At 41.2% G+C, this 19,359-nt stretch overlaps 1 protein-coding gene across 1 annotated transcript in view; it reads right to left on the minus strand.

The window, feature by feature from the left end:
• The window catches only part of arhgap27l (Rho GTPase activating protein 27, like), a 108,670-nt gene that overhangs the window by 11,322 nt on the left and 77,989 nt on the right, over window positions 1-19,359 (minus strand). The window contains exons 12-18 of the mRNA XM_056287552.1: window positions 19,157-19,244; window positions 7,572-7,673; window positions 6,790-6,888; window positions 3,011-3,080; window positions 2,033-2,152; window positions 1,201-1,299; window positions 814-891 (exon numbers count right to left, since the gene is read on the minus strand). Coding sequence (XP_056143527.1) covers window positions 814-891; window positions 1,201-1,299; window positions 2,033-2,152; window positions 3,011-3,080; window positions 6,790-6,888; window positions 7,572-7,673; window positions 19,157-19,244 — 656 coding nt within the window. The remainder of the gene's footprint in view (window positions 1-813; window positions 892-1,200; window positions 1,300-2,032; window positions 2,153-3,010; window positions 3,081-6,789; window positions 6,889-7,571; window positions 7,674-19,156; window positions 19,245-19,359) is intronic.

Here is a 19,359-nt window from a genome sequence, read left to right on the forward strand (position 1 = left end):
TTCAGACTCGTCGTTGGATGTTGGCCACTATGATAACTGGTTCTTGTTTTGGGGTATTGCTGTGTTCTGCTCTTAGGTTCACCAGCCACAGGGCACTGCTGTTGTGTGATGCCTCCTTTTCCGATATATCCTTCCAGTATCGCTCAGTCTTTGCTCTGGGTGGGTCTGATGTTTATCTCTTGTTACTCTCCAGTTGGGAGTACACTTTGGATGGTTCTTTGAGGAACAGGCCATTTACTCTTTTGGCTTCTACTTCTCTAGTGTATCTCTTCAGCCTGCTGTCCAGAGCTGTGAGCCTTTGTTTGGCAGTTTCGAGGGCCTCACTTATGGACAGCTTGGGGTACTTCTTCAACCAGGGCCTGTCTTTCATCACACTTTTCTGCACCTCTGTTAACTGGCTAACATCTCTCTGTGCTGCGTCGATCTCTGCTTCCAGCCTTCTCTTCCATGTAAGGTACTGTTGGTGACATGTGTTCTGAATCCTGTACCCAAGCATCTCCAGGATTACGGTTGCAGTGGCATATACAAGCTCGTTGGTCTCTGTTATGGTGGCAGTTGAGATGTTGTGAAAGGCTGTGTTCACATCCGCAAGCAAGCTTTGTGATGTTGCTTTGTCACTGAGTCATGGAAGCCGAGCCTGGGGCTTGACTGTCTTTAGTCTGGACATGATTCTCATTATGGCCAGACTAACTAGCAGTAACAAAAGCAGATGGGCCAACCAGCTCATCTGCAACTCCACCACATCCCAGTTAACCTGCCTGCATGTGTGTCTGTGTTTATTTTGTGTTTGTGTGTGTGTGTGTATGTGTGTACCGTGGTCAGCTTTATGTCTTAATTTCTGGATCACTGCCAGGTTACCACTCACTCTGTAGATCCCATCAACATCTAGACCTGAAAACAGACAAGCATAAAACGTTTAGCATAGTAGCTAATTCTACTTGTGTATATAGAGTATGCACTGACATCACGTTCGCACTGGAACACGCCCCCTCAGTCGCACTGAGTGGCAAAACATCCGCACTGAGTGGCAAAACATCCGCACTGAGTGGCAAAACATCCGCACTGAGTGGCAAAACTGCCACTCGGTCTTTTGGCCACTCAGTGCCGCGTTACCGCTGTGAGTTCCACATCTGTGATGTCACCCGCATACCCTTAATTATGTGTGTGTGTGTGTGTGTGTGTGTGTGTGTGTGTGTGTACCTCTCCTCTCTACTGATCTGATACATTTCTCCACAAATTTTGGAACTGTGGTGTTTTCTCTATGACACAGAGTATCCAAATGACATCCGAACACGTTATCTGAGAGACAGAGAGAGACAGAGATTTAAATATACTGAGAGAGAGACAGAGAGGGTGAGAGAGAGAGAGGGCGAGAGGGAGAGAGAGAAAGAGAGGTGGAGGGAGGGAGGGAGGGAGGGAGAGAGAGAGAGACAGAGATTTAAATATACTGAGAGAGAGACAGAGAGGGTGAGAGAGAGAGAGGGCGAGAGGGAGAGAGGGAAATAGAAAGAGAAAGAGAGAGGGAGGGGAGAGAGGGAGAGAGAGAAAGAGAGGTGGAGGGAGGGAGGGAGGGAGGGAGAGAGAGACAGAGATTTAAATATACTGAGAGAGAGACAGAGAGGGTGAGAGAGAGAGAGGGCGAGAGGGAGAGAGGGAAATAGAAAGAGAAAGAGAGACGGAGGGGAGAGAGGGAGAGAGAGAAAGAGAGGTGGAGGGAGGGAGGGAGGGAGGGAGAGAGAGACAGAGATTTAAATATACTGAGAGAGAGACAGAGAGGGTGAGAGAGAGAGAGGGAAATAGAAAGAGAAAGAGAGAGGGAGGGGAGAGACAAAGAGAGGGGGAGAGACAGGGGGAGGGGGAGAGAGAGGGAAATAGAGAGAGAAAGAGAGAGGGAGGGGAGAAAGGGAGAGAGAGAAAGAGAGGTGGAGGGAGGGAGGGAGGGAGGGAGGGAGAGAGAGAGAGAGAGGGGGAGAGCTCCCGTGGGTTAACAGGATAAGAGATGGGTGTGTTTGTTTTCTCTCTCTCTTCCTACCTCTGATGTATCCTTTATCTTTGACGCTCTGCAGCGTTGGCCGTCTCTGCAGAAACTTCCTGAGTTTGGTTCGGACGCGGCCCTGATCCGGGTCGGCAGAACCACAATGACCCCTGGTGGCTACAGGAGAGACAACATAAAGCTAGGGTCACGTGTTCATGGACCAACACCAGCACGTGTCAGGCCTGCAGCGCTTCTCAGCGTTTCGTCACAGGTCTGTAGTCTGCATCACTGGCACACGCGTCACACACAACAGCTGTCAATCAAAACGAGACCACCCACTTTGACCTTAAGATTTGTTTCTGCAGTATCGGTCTGCAGGAAACCAACCACAACGCCCCAGAGAAGCTGCTAGACATGCTCAGCAGAGGAAACAGGAAGTGCTCACCCCCTTCTTCTCATGGGGCCAACACTGAGGTGGATCCCATGTGGGCTCAGAGTCCAGTCACTGTCCAGAGACCAACAGACCGCACAACTGACACCTTGTGTGATACTGAAAGAAGTGGAAGCAGGTGGGACCATCATGTAGATGATGAAGAACAGCAACAACAGCGGTGGCGCTGTTCACTGCTCGTCATCATCCACACCCTCCCACAAGCTCCTGACCGGACAGTACTCACCTCCACCTTCAGCAGAGGAGCCCAACCACTAGCACTCCCATGATGCCTCTGCCCAACCACTAGCACTCCCATGATGCCTCTGCCCAACCACTAGCACTCCCATGATGCCTCTGCCCAACCACTAGCACTCCCATGATGCCTCTGCCCAACCACTAGCACTCCCATGATGCCTCTGCCCAACCACTAGCACTCCCATGATGCCTCTGCCCAACCACTACACACACACACACACACTAAGACACACACACTAACACACACATACACACACACACACACACACACACACACACACACACACACATGCACACAGAGACACACGCACACACAGACAGACGGACAGACGGACAGACAGTCTTACTGCTCCTCTTCTTCTCTCTGTCCTCCTTGTCTGATTGGCCGTCATCACTTTCCTCTGACTGGTCCTGATCCTGAGAGAGTGAGAGGGACAGAGACAGAGAGAGACAGGAAGACAGACAGAGAGAGAGAGACAGAGACAGACAGAGGGACAGAGACAAAGAGAGAGAGACAGAGACAGCGGCGAGCATTGCAGCAAGATTTAAATTTTCCTGCCACAACCTGAGAGACAGTGGATGAGGACACCTATTGATACTGTTGCTGTTATTATCATAATCATTATTGTTGTTGCTGTTATTGTTATAATCATTGTTGTTGTTGCTGTTATTATTATAATCATTGTTGTTGTTGCTGTTATTATCATAATCATTGTTGTTGTTGCTGTTATTATTATAATCATTGTTGTTGTTGCTGTTATTATTATAATCATTGTTGTTGTTGCTGTTATTATCATAATCATTATTGTTGTTGCTGTTATTATTATAATCATTGTTGTTGTTGCTGTTATTATTATAATTATTGTTGTTGTTGCTGTTATTATTATAATCATTGGTGTTGTTGTTGTTATTATCATAATCATTATTGTTGTTGCTGTTATTATTATAATCATTGTTGTTGTTGCTGTTATTATCATAATCATTATTGTTGTTGCTGTTATTATTATAATCATTGTTGTTGTTGCTGTTATTATTATAATTATTGTTGTTGCTGCTGTTATTATTATAATCATTGGTGTTGTTGCTGTTATTATTATAATCATTGGTGTTGTTGCTGTTATTATTATAATCATTGTTGTTGTTGCTGTTATTATTATAATCATTGTTGTTGTTGCTGTTATTATCATAATCATTGGTGTTGTTGCTGTTATTATTATAATTATTGTTGTTGTTGCTGTTATTATTATAATCATTGTTGTTGCTGCTGTTATTATTATAATTATTGTTGTTGTTGCTGTTATTATTATAATCATTGGTGTTGTTGCTGTTATTATCATAATCATTGGTGTTGTTGCTGTTATTATTATAATCATTATTGTTGTTGCGGTTATTATTATAATCATTGTTGTTGCTGTTATTATTATAATCATTATTGTTGTTGCTGTTATTATTATAATCATTGTTGTTGTTGCTGTTATTATTATAATCATTATTGTTGTTGCGGTTATTATTATAATCATTGTTGTTGCTGTTATTATCATAATCATTATTGTTGTTGCTGTTATTATTATAATCATTGTTGTTGTTGCTGTTATTATCATAATCATTGGTGTTGTTGCTGTTATTATTATAATTATTGTTGTTGTTGCTGTTATTATTATAATCATTGTTGTTGCTGCTGTTATTATTATAATCATTGTTGTTGTTGCTGTTATTATCATAATCATTGGTGTTGTTGCTGTTATTATTATAATTATTGTTGTTGTTGCTGTTATTATTATAATCATTGTTGTTGTTGCTGTTATTATCATAATCATTGGTGTTGTTGCTGTTATTATTATAATTATTGTTGTTGTTGCTGTTATTATTATAATCATTGTTGTTGCTGCTGTTATTATTATAATCATTGTTGTTGTTGCTGTTATTATCATAATCATTGGTGTTGTTGCTGTTATTATTATAATTATTGTTGTTGTTGCTGTTATTATTATAATCATTGTTGTTGTTGCTGTTATTATTATAATCATTGTTGTTGTTGCTGTTATTATCATAATCATTGGTGTTGTTGCTGTTATTATTATAATCATTGTTGTTGTTGCTGTTATTATTATAATCATTGGTGTTGTTGCTGTTATTATCATAATCATTGGTGTTGTTGCTGTTATTATTATAATCATTGGTGTTGTTGCTGTTATTATCATAATCATTATTGTTGTTGCTGTTATTATTATAATCATTGTTGTTGTTGCTGTTATTATTATAATCATTATTGTTGTTGCTGTTATTATTATAATCATTGTTGTTGTTGCTGTTATTATTATAATCATTGTTGTTGTTGCTGTTATTATTATAATCATTGTTGTTGCTGTTATTATCATAATCATTATTGTTGTTGCTGTTATTATTATAATCATTGTTGTTGTTGCTGTTATTATTATAATCATTGTTGTTGTTGCTGTTATTATTATAATCATTGTTGTTGTTGCTGTTATTATTATAATCATTGGTGTTGTTGCTGTTATTATCATAATCATTGGTGTTGTTGCTGTTATTATTATAATCATTGGTGTTGTTGCTGTTATTATCATAATCATTATTGTTGTTGCTGTTATTATTATAATCATTGTTGTTGTTGCTGTTATTATTATAATCATTGTTGTTGTTGCTGTTATTATTATAATCATTGTTGTTGTTGCTGTTATTATTATAATCATTGTTGTTGTTGCTGTTATTATTATAATCATTGTTGTTGCTGTTATTATCATAATCATTATTGTTGTTGCTGTTATTATTATAATCATTGTTGTTGTTGCTGTTATTATTATAATCATTGTTGTTGTTGCTGTTATTATTATAATCATTGTTGTTGCTGCTGTTATTATTATAATCATTGTTGTTGTTGCTGTTATTATCATAATCATTGGTGTTGTTGCTGTTATTATTATAATTATTGTTGTTGTTGCTGTTATTATTATAATCATTGTTGTTGTTGCTGTTATTATTATAATCATTGTTGTTGTTGCTGTTATTATCATAATCATTGGTGTTGTTGCTGTTATTATTATAATCATTGTTGTTGTTGCTGTTATTATTATAATCATTGGTGTTGTTGCTGTTATTATCATAATCATTGGTGTTGTTGCTGTTATTATTATAATCATTGGTGTTGTTGCTGTTATTATCATAATCATTATTGTTGTTGCTGTTATTATTATAATCATTGGTGTTGTTGCTGTTATTATCATAATCATTGTTGTTGTTGCTGTTATGATTATAATCATTGGTGTTGTTGCTGTTATTATCATAATCATTATTGTTGTTGCTGTTATTATAATAATCATTGTTGTTGTTGCTGTTGTTATTATAATCATGCTGTTGTTGCTGTTATTATCATAATCATTGGTGTTGTTGCTGTTATTATTATAATCATTGTTGTTGTTGCTGTTATTATTATAATCGTTGTTGTTGCTGTTATTATCATAATCATTGTTGTTGTTGCTGTTATTATTATAATCATTTTTGTTGTTGCTGTTATTATCATAATCATTGGTGTTGTTGCTGTTATTGTTATAATCATTGTTGTTGTTGCTGTTATCATTATAATCATTGTTGTGTTGTGTTGTTGTTGTTTCACATGCTTTGGCAGTATGTACAAAATGTATGTCATGCCAATAAAGCACATTTTGAACTGAATGAATTGAATTGAGAGAGACACAGAGCCTGATCCGTCATACACACATGCATTAGAACACTATAGAAACTAGAATATGCTACATTTCACTAGGCTACACCACAATACACTAGACCGTATTAGAATACATTGGAACAGACCAGAACAGAAGAGACTAGATCAGATCAGATCAGATCAGATCAGAACAGACCAGAAGAGACTAGATCAGATGAGAGCAGACCAGAATACTAGATCAGATCAGAACAGACCAGAAGAGACTAGATTAGATCAGATCAGAACAGAACAGAATACTAGATCAGATCAGATCAGAACAGACTAGATCAGATCAGATCAGATCAGAACAGAACAGACCAGAATAGACTAGATCAGACTAGAACAGATCAGAAGAGACTAGACCAGACCAGACCAGAGCAGAGCAGATATGACAGATGTTACCAGCTGTCTGATGGTGTCCAGTATGACTTTGTGCCAGTCACTGATGATGCTCTCTGTGTCGTACTGCACCAGATACTCACAACCATGACGAGTTCTGAGCTGCAACAACACAAACACACCCCATCAGAGACACAGCCAGCACACACACACACACACACACTGAAACAGACAGACACACACACACACACACACACACACACACACACACACACACACACACACACACACACACACACACACACACACACAAACACACACACACAGACACACACACTGAAACAGACAGACACACACAGACACACACACACACCGAAACAGACACACACACACACCGAAACAGACACACAGACACACACACACACACCGAAACAGACACACAGACACACACACAGACACACACACAGACACACACACACACACACACACACACAAACACACACACACAGACACACACACTGAAACAGACAGACACACACAGACACACACACACACCGAAACAGACACACACACACACCGAAACAGACACACAGACACACACACACACACCGAAACAGACACACAGACACACACACAGACACACACACAGACACACACACACACACACACACACACACACACCGAAACAGACACACAGACACACACACACACACACAGACACACATAGACACACACAGACACACACAGACACACACACACACTTTAAAAGGTAATATACAATCAGACAGTCAGTCATACAAACAGACAGACAGGTGGTCAGACAGACAGTCACCATGGTAACCAACCTCCAGAACATTCTTCTTGGAGGACTTGTCCTTGGAGGCCCAGGTCAGTGACGACCCCCTGAGGTCGACGGTGTACTCAGGAACAATCTGAGTGGTTTTACTCTAAAAAATAAAAACATCATCATTGTCACCATGACAACCAGCATCCTCCTCATCACCTCACTGTCAACATCAACACCCTCATTGTCCCCTAACGTCTACTGGACCTTTCCCCACATCAAGCAGCTGGCTGCTGTGAGCCGGCATCAGAGACTCTCAGCTCCACCAGGGACGGAAGAAGAACGGTAGAAATGAGAAGAAAGAGGAGAAACTGTCCAGAGATGACTTGATTCAAACTGCAGTGACTTGGTAGAGATGTCCATCTTTTATCATGCGTCCTCCACATGACATCACAATATTGTAGGACGAGCCATAAAACCCTGTGTGAACGAGAACCCCCTGATCAATGAGAAGGTGATGGAGAAGAAGAATCTATCATTTATCATGAGAAACCTGTTCGTTTTTCCCTTCTGTCCTACACTGACGCTGCTCTGCTCAGCGACGTCGGTACTGAGGAGAGAAGTCAGCTCCAGAAGAGTCGACTGTTGACTTTGACACGTGTCAACAATTTATTCGAATCAGTTCATTTAATCTGCTGATTCAGCTCTATTTAGGCTCGCCTAATTCTGGATTAACTTCTGTTAATGTTCTCTGTCTCTACTCTGTTTCTACTGAGACTGGAGCCAAGTCCATCCATCCATTATCCGAACCGCTTATCCTGCTCTCAGGGTTGCGGGGGTGCTGCAGTCTGTCCCAGCAGTCATTGGGCGGCAGGTGGGGAGACACCCTGGACAGGCCGCCAGGCCATCACACACACACACACACACACACACACACACACACACACACACACACACACACACACACACGCACACGGGAGAACATGCAAACTCCACACAGAGGACGACCCGGGGCAAGCCCCAAGGCTGGACTACCCCGGGGCTCGAACCCAGGACCTTCTTGCTGTGAGGCGACCGTGCTAACCACTGCGCCACTGCACTGCCCTGCAGCCAAGTCAAATAAGTCAAATAAGATAATGGACCAGAGCAAGGTTCTGAGAAACCAAAGGCACACCAGCCTCAATATTCAACACAGGAAACACACTAAACTTCCTTTTAACACAGTGAGCGTGATGACTGAACTGTACACTTTACTAACTCTGCAAGTTAGCATTAACACATTGATAGAATTCACTTTGCTGTTGAGACAAATTTCTGACCGATGGAGAGCTGCACGAACTGACTGGACTTTTTCTGTCTGTAGCTGAAAAACCCCTATCTATCTATCTATCTATCTATCTATCTATCTATCTATCTATCTATCTATCTATCTATCTATCTATCTATCTATCTATCTGTCTGTCCGTCCGTCCGTCCGTCCGTCCGTCCGTCCGTCCGTCTATCCGTCTATCTATCTATCTATCTATCTATCTATCTATCTATCTATCTATCTATCTATCTATCTATCTATCTATCTATCTATCTGTCTGTCTGTCTGTCTGTCTGTCTGTCTGTCTGTCTGTCTGTCTGTCTGTCTGTCTGTCTGTCTGTCTGTCTGTCTGTCTGTCTATCTATCTATCTATCTGTCTGTCTGTCTGTCTGTCTGTCTGTCTGTCTGTCTGTCTGTCTGTCTGTCTATTTATCTATCTATCTATCTATCTATCTATCTATCTATCTATCTATCTATCTATCTATCTATCTATCTATCTATCTGTCTGTCTGTCTGTCTGTCTGTCTGTCCGTCCGTCCGTCCGTCCGTCCGTCCGTCCGTCCGTCCGTCCGTCCGTCCGTCCGTCCGTCCGTCCGTCCGTCCGTCCGTCCGTCCGTCCGTCCGTCCGTCCGTCCGTCCGTCCGTCCGTCCGTCCGTCCGTCCGTCTGTCTGTCTGTCTATCTGTCTAGCTATCTATCTGTCTGTCTGTCTAACAGACAGATATGACAGAACAAGGTGGTAGAACACCTTCACTAACAGATATGACAGAACAAGGTGGTAGAACACCTTCACTAACAGATATGACAGAACAAGCTGGTAGAACACCTTCACTAACAGATATGACAGAACAAGGTGGTAGAACACCTTCACTAACAGACATGACAGAACAAGGTGGTAGAACACCTTCACTAACAGATATGACAGAACAAGCTGGTAGAACACCTTCACTAACAGATATGACAGAACAAGCTGGTAGAACACCTTCACTAACAGATATGACAGAACAAGCTGGTAGAACACCTTCACTAACAGATATGACAGAACAAGGTGGTAGAACACCTTCACTAACAGATATGACAGAACAAGCTGGTAGAACACCTTCACTAACAGATATGACAGAACAAGGTGGTAGAACACCTTCACTAACAGATATGACAGAACAAGGTGGTAGAACACCTTCACTAACAGATATGACAGAACAAGCTGGTAGAACACCTTCACTAACAGATATGACAGAACAAGCTGGTAGAACACCTTCACTAACAGATATGACAGAACAAGCTGGTAGAACACCTTCACTAAGAGATATGACAGAACAAGGTGGTAGAACACCTTCACTAACAGATATGACAGAACAAGCTGGTAGAACACCTTCACTAACAGATATGACAGAACAAGGTGGTAGAACACCTTCACTAAGAGACATGACAGAACAAGCTGGTAGAACACCTTCACTAACAGATATGACAGAACAAGGTGGTAGAACACCTTCACTAACAGATATGACAGAACAAGGTGGTAGAACACCTTCACTAACAGATATGACAGAACAAGCTGGTAGAACACCTTCACTAACAGATATGACAGAACAAGGTGGTAGAACACCTTCACTAACAGATATGACAGAACAAGGTGGTAGAACACCTTCACTAACAGATATGACAGAACAAGGTGGTAGAACACCTTCACTAACAGATATGACAGAACAAGGTGGTAGAACACCTTCACTAACAGATATGACAGAACAAGCTGGTAGAACACCTTCACTAAGAGATATGACAGAACAAGGTGGTAGAACACCTTCACTAACAGATATGACAGAACAAGCTGGTAGAACACCTTCACTAAGAGATATGACAGAACAAGCTGGTAGAACACCTTCACTAACAGATATGACAGAACAAGCTGGTAGAACACCTTCACTAACAGATATGACAGAACAAGGTGGTAGAACACCTTCACTAACAGATATGACAGAACAAGGTGGTAGAACACCTTCACTAACAGATATGACAGAACAAGCTGGTAGAACACCTTCACTAACAGATATGACAGAACAAGCTGGTAGAACACCTTCACTAACAGACATGACAGAACAAGGTGGTAGAACACCTTCACTAACAGATATGACAGAACAAGCTGGTAGAACACCTTCACTAACAGATATGACAGAACAAGGTGGTAGAACACCTTCACTAACAGATATGACAGAACAAGCTGGTAGAACACCTTCACTAACAGACATGACAGAACAAGGTGGTAGAACACCTTCACTAACAGACATGACAGAACAAGGTGGTAGAACACCTTCACTAACAGATATGACAGAACAAGGTGGTAGAACACCTTCACTAACAGATATGACAGAACAAGGTGGTAGAACACCTTCACTAACAGCTATGACAGAACAAGCTGGTAGAACACCTTCACTAACAGATATGACAGAACAAGGTGGTAGAACACCTTCACTAACAGATATGACAGAACAAGGTGGTAGAACACCTTCACTAACAGATATGACAGAACAAGCTGGTAGAACACCTTCACTAAGAGATATGACAGAACAAGGTGGTAGAACACCTTCACTAACAGATATGACAGAACAAGGTGGTAGAACACCTTCACTAACAGACATGACAGAACAAGCTGGTAGAACACCTTCACTAACAGATATGACAGAACAAGCTGGTAGAACACCTTCACTAAGAGATATGACAGAACAAGGTGGTAGAACACCTTCACTAACAGATATGACAGAACAAGCTGGTAGAACACCTTCACTAACAGACATGACAGAACAAGCTGGTAGAACACCTTCACTAACAGACAGATATGACAGAACAAGCTGGTAGAACACCTTCACTAACAGATATGACAGAACAAGCTGGTAGAACACCTTCACTAACAGATATGACAGAACAAGCTGGTAGAACACCTTCACTAACAGATATGACAGAACAAGGTGGTAGAACACCTTCACTAACAGATATGACAGAACAAGCTGGTAGAACACCTTCACTAACAGATATGACAGAACAAGCTGGTAGAACACCTTCACTAACAGATATGACAGAACAAGGTGGTAGAACACCTTCACTAACAGATATGACAGAACAAGGTGGTAGAACACCTTCACTAAGAGATATGATAGAACAAGCTGGTAGAACACCTTCACTAACAGATATGACAGAACAAGGTGGTAGAACACCTTCACTAACAGATATGACAGAACAAGGTGGTAGAACACCTTCACTAACAGATATGACAGAACAAGGTGGTAGAACACCTTCACTAAGAGATATGACAGAACAAGCTGGTAGAACACCTTCACTAACAGATATGACAGAACAAGGTGGTAGAACACCTTCACTAACAGATATGACAGAACAAGCTGGTAGAACACCTTCACTAACAGACAGATATGACAGAACAAGGTGGTAGAACACCTTCACTAACAGATATGACAGAACAAGCTGGTAGAACACCTTCACTAACAGATATGACAGAACAAGCTGGTAGAACACCTTCACTAACAGATATGACAGAACAAGCTGGTAGAACACCTTCACTAACAGATATGACAGAACAAGCTGGTAGAACACCTTCACTAACAGATATGACAGAACAAGCTGGTAGAACACCTTCACTAACAGATATGACAGAACAAGGTGGTAGAACACCTTCACTAACAGATATGACAGAACAAGCTGGTAGAACACCTTCACTAACAGATATGACAGAACAAGGTGGTAGAACACCTTCACTAACAGATATGACAGAACAAGCTGGTAGAACACCTTCACTAACAGATATGACAGAACAAGCTGGTAGAACACCTTCACTAAGAGATATGACAGAACAAGGTGGTAGAACACCTTCACTAACAGATATGACAGAACAAGGTGGTAGAACACCTTCACTAACAGATATGACAGAACAAGGTGGTAGAACACCTTCACTAAGAGATATGACAGAACAAGGTGGTAGAACACCTTCACTAACAGATATGACAGAACAAGGTGGTAGAACACCTTCACTAACAGATATGACAGAACAAGGTGGTAGAACACCTTCACTAACAGATATGACAGAACAAGGTGGTAGAACACCTTCACTAACAGATATGACAGAACAAGGTGGTAGAACACCTTCACTAACAGATATGACAGAACAAGGTGGTAGAACACCTTCACTAACAGATATGACAGAACAAGCTGGTAGAACACCTTCACTAACAGATATGACAGAACAAGGTGGTAGAACACCTTCACTAACAGATATGACAGAACAAGGTGGTAGAACACCTTCACTAACAGATATGACAGAACAAGGTGGTAGAACACCTTCACTAACAGACATGACAGAACAAGGTGGTAGAACACCTTCACTAACAGACATGACAGAACAAGGTGGTAGAACACCTTCACTAACAGATATGACAGAACAAGCTGGTAGAACACCTTCACTAAGAGATATGACAGAACAAGGTGGTAGAACACCTTCACTAACAGATATGACAGAACAAGGTGGTAGAACACCTTCACTAACAGACATGACAGAACAAGGTGGTAGAACACCTTCACTAACAGATATGACAGAACAAGGTGGTAGAACACCTTCACTAACAGATATGACAGAACAAGGTGGTAGAACACCTTCACTAACAGCTATGACAGAACAAGCTGGTAGAACACCTTCACTAACAGATATGACAGAACAAGGTGGTAGAACACCTTCACTAACAGATATGACAGAACAAGCTGGTAGAACACCTTCACTAACAGATATGACAGAACAAGCTGGTAGAACACCTTCACTAACAGATATGACAGAACAAGCTGGTAGAACACCTTCACTAAGAGATATGACAGAACAAGCTGGTAGAACACCTTCACTAACAGATATGACAGAACAAGCTGGTAGAACACCTTCACTAACAGATATGACAGAACAAGGTGGTAGAACACCTTCACTAACAGATATGACAGAACAAGGTGGTAGAACACCTTCACTAACAGATATGACAGAACAAGCTGGTAGAACACCTTCACTAACAGATATGACAGAACAAGCTGGTAGAACACCTTCACTAACAGATATGACAGAACAAGGTGGTAGAACACCTTCACTAACAGATATGACAGAACAAGGTGGTAGAACACCTTCACTAAGAGATATGACAGAACAAGCTGGTAGAACACCTTCACTAACAGATATGACAGAACAAGCTGGTAGAACACCTTCACTAACAGATATGACAGAACAAGGTGGTAGAACACCTTCACTAACAGATATGACAGAACAAGCTGGTAGAACACCTTCACTAACAGATATGACAGAACAAGCTGGTAGAACACCTTCACTAACAGATATGACAGAACAAGCTGGTAGAACACCTTCACTAACAGATATGACAGAACAAGCTGGTAGAACACCTTCACTAACAGATATGACAGAACAAGGTGGTAGAACACCTTCACTAACAGATATGACAGAACAAGGTGGTAGAACACCTTCACTAACAGATATGACAGAACAAGCTGGTAGAACACCTTCACTAACAGATATGACAGAACAAGGTGGTAGAACACCTTCACTAACAGACATGACAGAACAAGGTGGTAGAACACCTTCACTAACAGATATGACAGAACAAGCTGGTAGAACACCTTCACTAACAGACATGACAGAACAAGGTGGTAGAACACCTTCACTAACAGATATGACAGAACAAGCTGGTAGAACACCTTCACTAACAGATATGACAGAACAAGCTGGTAGAACACCTTCACTAACAGATATGACAGAACAAGGTGGTAGAACACCTTCACTAACAGATATGACAGAACAAGGTGGTAGAACACCTTCACTAACAGATATGACAGAACAAGCTGGTAGAACACCTTCACTAACAGATATGACAGAACAAGGTGGTAGAACACCTTCACTAACAGATATGACAGAACAAGGTGGTAGAACACCTTCACTAACAGATATGACAGAACAAGGTGGTAGAACACCTTCACTAACAGATATGACAGAACAAGCTGGTAGAACACCTTCACTAACAGATATGACAGAACAAGCTGGTAGATCACCTTCACTAACAGATATGACAGAACAAGCTGGTAGAACACCTTCACTAACAGATATGACAGAACAAGCTGGTAGAACACCTTCACTAACAGATATGACAGAACAAGGTGGTAGAACACCTTCACTAACAGATATGACAGAACAAGCTGGTAGAACACCTTCACTAACAGACATGACAGAACAAGGTGGTAGAACACCTTCACTAACAGATATGACAGAACAAGGTGGTAGAACACCTTCACTAACAGATATGACAGAACAAGGTGGTAGAACACCTTCACTAACAGATATGACAGAACAAGCTGGTAGAACACCTTCACTAACAGACATGACAGAACAAGGTGGTAGAACACCTTCACTAACAGATATGACAGAACAAGGTGGTAGAACACCTTCACTAACAGATATGACAGAACAAGCTGGTAGAACACCTTCACTAACAGATATGACAGAACAAGGTGGTAGAACACCTTCACTAACAGATATGACAGAACAAGGTGGTAGAACACCTTCACTAACAGATATGACAGAACAAGGTGGTAGAACACCTTCACTAACAGATATGACAGAACAAGCTGGTAGAACACCTTCACTAACAGATATGACAGAACAAGGTGGTAGAACACCTTCACTAACAGACATGACAGAACAAGGTGGTAGAACACCTTCACTAACAGATATGACAGAACAAGCTGGTAGAACACCTTCACTAAGAGATATGACAGAACAAGGTGGTAGAACACCTTCACTAACAGATATGACAGAACAAGGTGGTAGAACACCTTCACTAACAGACATGACAGAACAAGGTGGTAGAACACCTTCACTAACAGATATGACAGAACAAGGTGGTAGAACACCTTCACTAACAGATATGACAGAACAAGGTGGTAGAACACCTTCACTAACAGCTATGACAGAACAAGCTGGTAGAACACCTTCACTAACAGATATGACAGAACAAGGTGGTAGAACACCTTCACTAACAGATATGACAGAACAAGCTGGTAGAACACCTTCACTAACAGATATGACAGAACAAGCTGGTAGAACACCTTCACTAACAGATATGACAGAACAAGCTGGTAGAACACCTTCACTAACAGATATGACAGAACAAGGTGGTAGAACACCTTCACTAACAGATATGACAGAACAAGGTGGTAGAACACCTTCACTAAGAGATATGACAGAACAAGGTGGTAGAACACCTTCACTAACAGATATGACAGAACAAGCTGGTAGAACACCTTCACTAACAGATATGACAGAACAAGGTGGTAGAACACCTTCACTAACAGATATGACAGAACAAGGTGGTAGAACACCTTCACTAACAGATATGACAGAACAAGGTGGTAGAACACCTTCACTAACAGATATGACAGAACAAGGTGGTAGAACACCTTCACTAACAGATATGACAGAACAAGGTGGTAGAACACCTTCACTAAGAGATATGACAGAACAAGCTGGTAGAACACCTTCACTAACAGATATGACAGAACAAGCTGGTAGAACACCTTCACTAACAGATATGACAGAACAAGGTGGTAGAACACCTTCACTAACAGATATGACAGAACAAGGTGGTAGAACACCTTCACTAACAGATATGACAGAACAAGCTGGTAGAACACCTTCACTAACAGATATGACAGAACAAGGTGGTAGAACACCTTCTCTAACAGATATGACAGAACAAGCTGGTAGAACACCTTCACTAAGAGATATGACAGAACAAGCTGGTAGAACACCTTCACTAAGAGATATGACAGAACAAGGTGGTAGAACACCTTCACTAACAGACAGATATGACAGAACAAGGTGGTAGAACACCTTCACTAACAGATATGACAGAACAAGCTGGTAGAACACCTTCACTAAGAGATATGACAGAACAAGCTGGTAGAACACCTTCACTAACAGATATGACAGAACAAGCTGGTAGAACACCTTCACTAAGAGATATGACAGAACAAGGTGGTAGAACACCTTCACTAACAGATATGACAGAACAAGGTGGTAGAACACCTTCACTAACAGATATGACAGAACAAGCTGGTAGAACACCTTCACTAACAGCTATGACAGAACAAGCTGGTAGAACACCTTCACTAACAGATATGACAGAACAAGCTGGTAGAACACCTTCACTAACAGATATGACAGAACAAGCTGGTAGAACACCTTCACTAACAGGTATGACAGAACAAGCTGGTAGAACACCTTCACTAACAGATATGACAGAACAAGCTGGTAGAACACCTTCACTAACAGATATGACAGAACAAGCTGGTAGAACACCTTCACTAACAGATATGACAGAACAAGCTGGTAGAACACCTTCACTAACAGACATGACAGAACAAGCTGGTAGAACACCTTCACTAACAGATATGACAGAACAAGGTGGTAGAACACCTTCACTAACAGATATGACAGAACAAGGTGGTAGAACACCTTCACTAACAGATATGACAGAACAAGCTGGTAGAACACCTTCACTAACAGACATGACAGAACAAGGTGGTAGAACACCTTCACTAACAGATATGACAGAACAAGCTGGTAGAACACCTTCACTAACAGATATGACAGAACAAGCTGGTAGAACACCTTCACTAACAGATATGACAGAACAAGCTGGTAGAACACCTTCACTAACAGACATGACAGAACAAGGTGGTAGAACACCTTCACTAACAGATATGACAGAACAAGCTGGTAGAACACCTTCACTAACAGATATGACAGAACAAGCTGGTAGAACACCTTCACTAACAGATATGACAGAACAAGGTGGTAGAACACCTTCACTAACAGATATGACAGAACAAGCTGGTAGAACACCTTCACTAAGAGATATGACAGAACAAGGTGGTAGAACACCTTCACTAACAGATATGACAGAACAAGCTGGTAGAACACCTTCACTAACAGATATGACAGAACAAGCTGGTAGAACACCTTCACTAACAGATATGACAGAACAAGCTGGTAGAACACCTTCACTAACAGATATGACAGAACAAGGTGGTAGAACACCTTCACTAACAGATATGACAGAACAAGCTGGTAGAACACCTTCACTAACAGATATGACAGAACAAGCTGGTAGAACACCTTCACTAACAGATATGACAGAACAAGCTGGTAGAACACCTTCACTAAGAGATATGATAGAACAAGCTGGTAGAACACCTTCACTAACAGATATGACAGAACAAGCTGGTAGAACACCTTCACTAACAGATATGACAGAACAAGGTGGTAGAACACTTTCACTAACAGATATGACAGAACAAGCTGGTAGAACACCTTCACTAACAGATATGACAAAACAAGGTGGTAGAACACCTTCACTAACAGATATGACAGAACAAGCTGGTAGAACACCTTCACTAACAGATATGACAGAACAAGCTGGTAGAACACCTTCACTAACAGATATGACAGAACAAGCTGGTAGAACACCTTCACTAAGAGATATGACAGAACAAGCTGGTAGAACACCTTCACTAACAGATATGACAGAACAAGCTGGTAGAACACCTTCACTAACAGATATGACAGAACAAGGTGGTAGAACACCTTCACTAACAGATATGACAGAACAAGCTGGTAGAACACCTTCACTAACAGATATGACAGAACAAGCTGGTAGAACACCTTCACTAACAGATATGACAGAACAAGCTGGTAGAACACCTTCACTAACAGATATGACAGAACAAGCTGGTAGAACACCTTCACTAACAGATATGACAGAACAAGCTGGTAGAACACCTTCACTAACAGATATGACGGAACAAGGTGGTAGAACACCTTCACTAACAGACATGACAGAACAAGCTGGTAGAACACCTTCACTAACATGATATGACAGAACAAGGTGGTAGAACACCTTCACTATAACAGATATGACAGAACAAGGTGGTAGAACACCTTCACTAACAGATATGACAGAACAAGGTGGTAGAACACCTTCACTAACAGATATGACAGAACCAGCTGGTAGAACACCTTCACTAACAGATATGACAGAACAAGCTGGTAGAACACCTTCACTAACAGATATGACAGAACAAGGTGACTCTCATTCATTTGGAATGAAACTCAGCCCACACTCACCTCACCACCACCTACATAGGACACACTGTCACAATAAAACCAGTAGATTCAGAACTGTAGCTATGAAGTGAGAAGTGAAGGCAGGTATAATGTCTTTGGGGTCTTACTGAAGTGCTGCTGGGAGCAGTTTTGGGGTCTTTGTGGAATGTGAGGACTCCTCCATGAAGGACTGTCCAGGACTGAGACCAGTTTTTCCTGGAATCCCGACAAGAAATCAAACTGGTGTCAATATCAAACAATTCAGATAATGTAGATATACATCTGTTGTTCTGCTGTTAGTGTCCGTGGTGTTATTTTGTCTGAATCCACA

This window comes from Lampris incognitus, chromosome 10, assembly GCF_029633865.1.
Source record: "Lampris incognitus isolate fLamInc1 chromosome 10, fLamInc1.hap2, whole genome shotgun sequence".
NCBI lineage: Eukaryota > Metazoa > Chordata > Actinopteri > Lampriformes > Lampridae > Lampris > Lampris incognitus.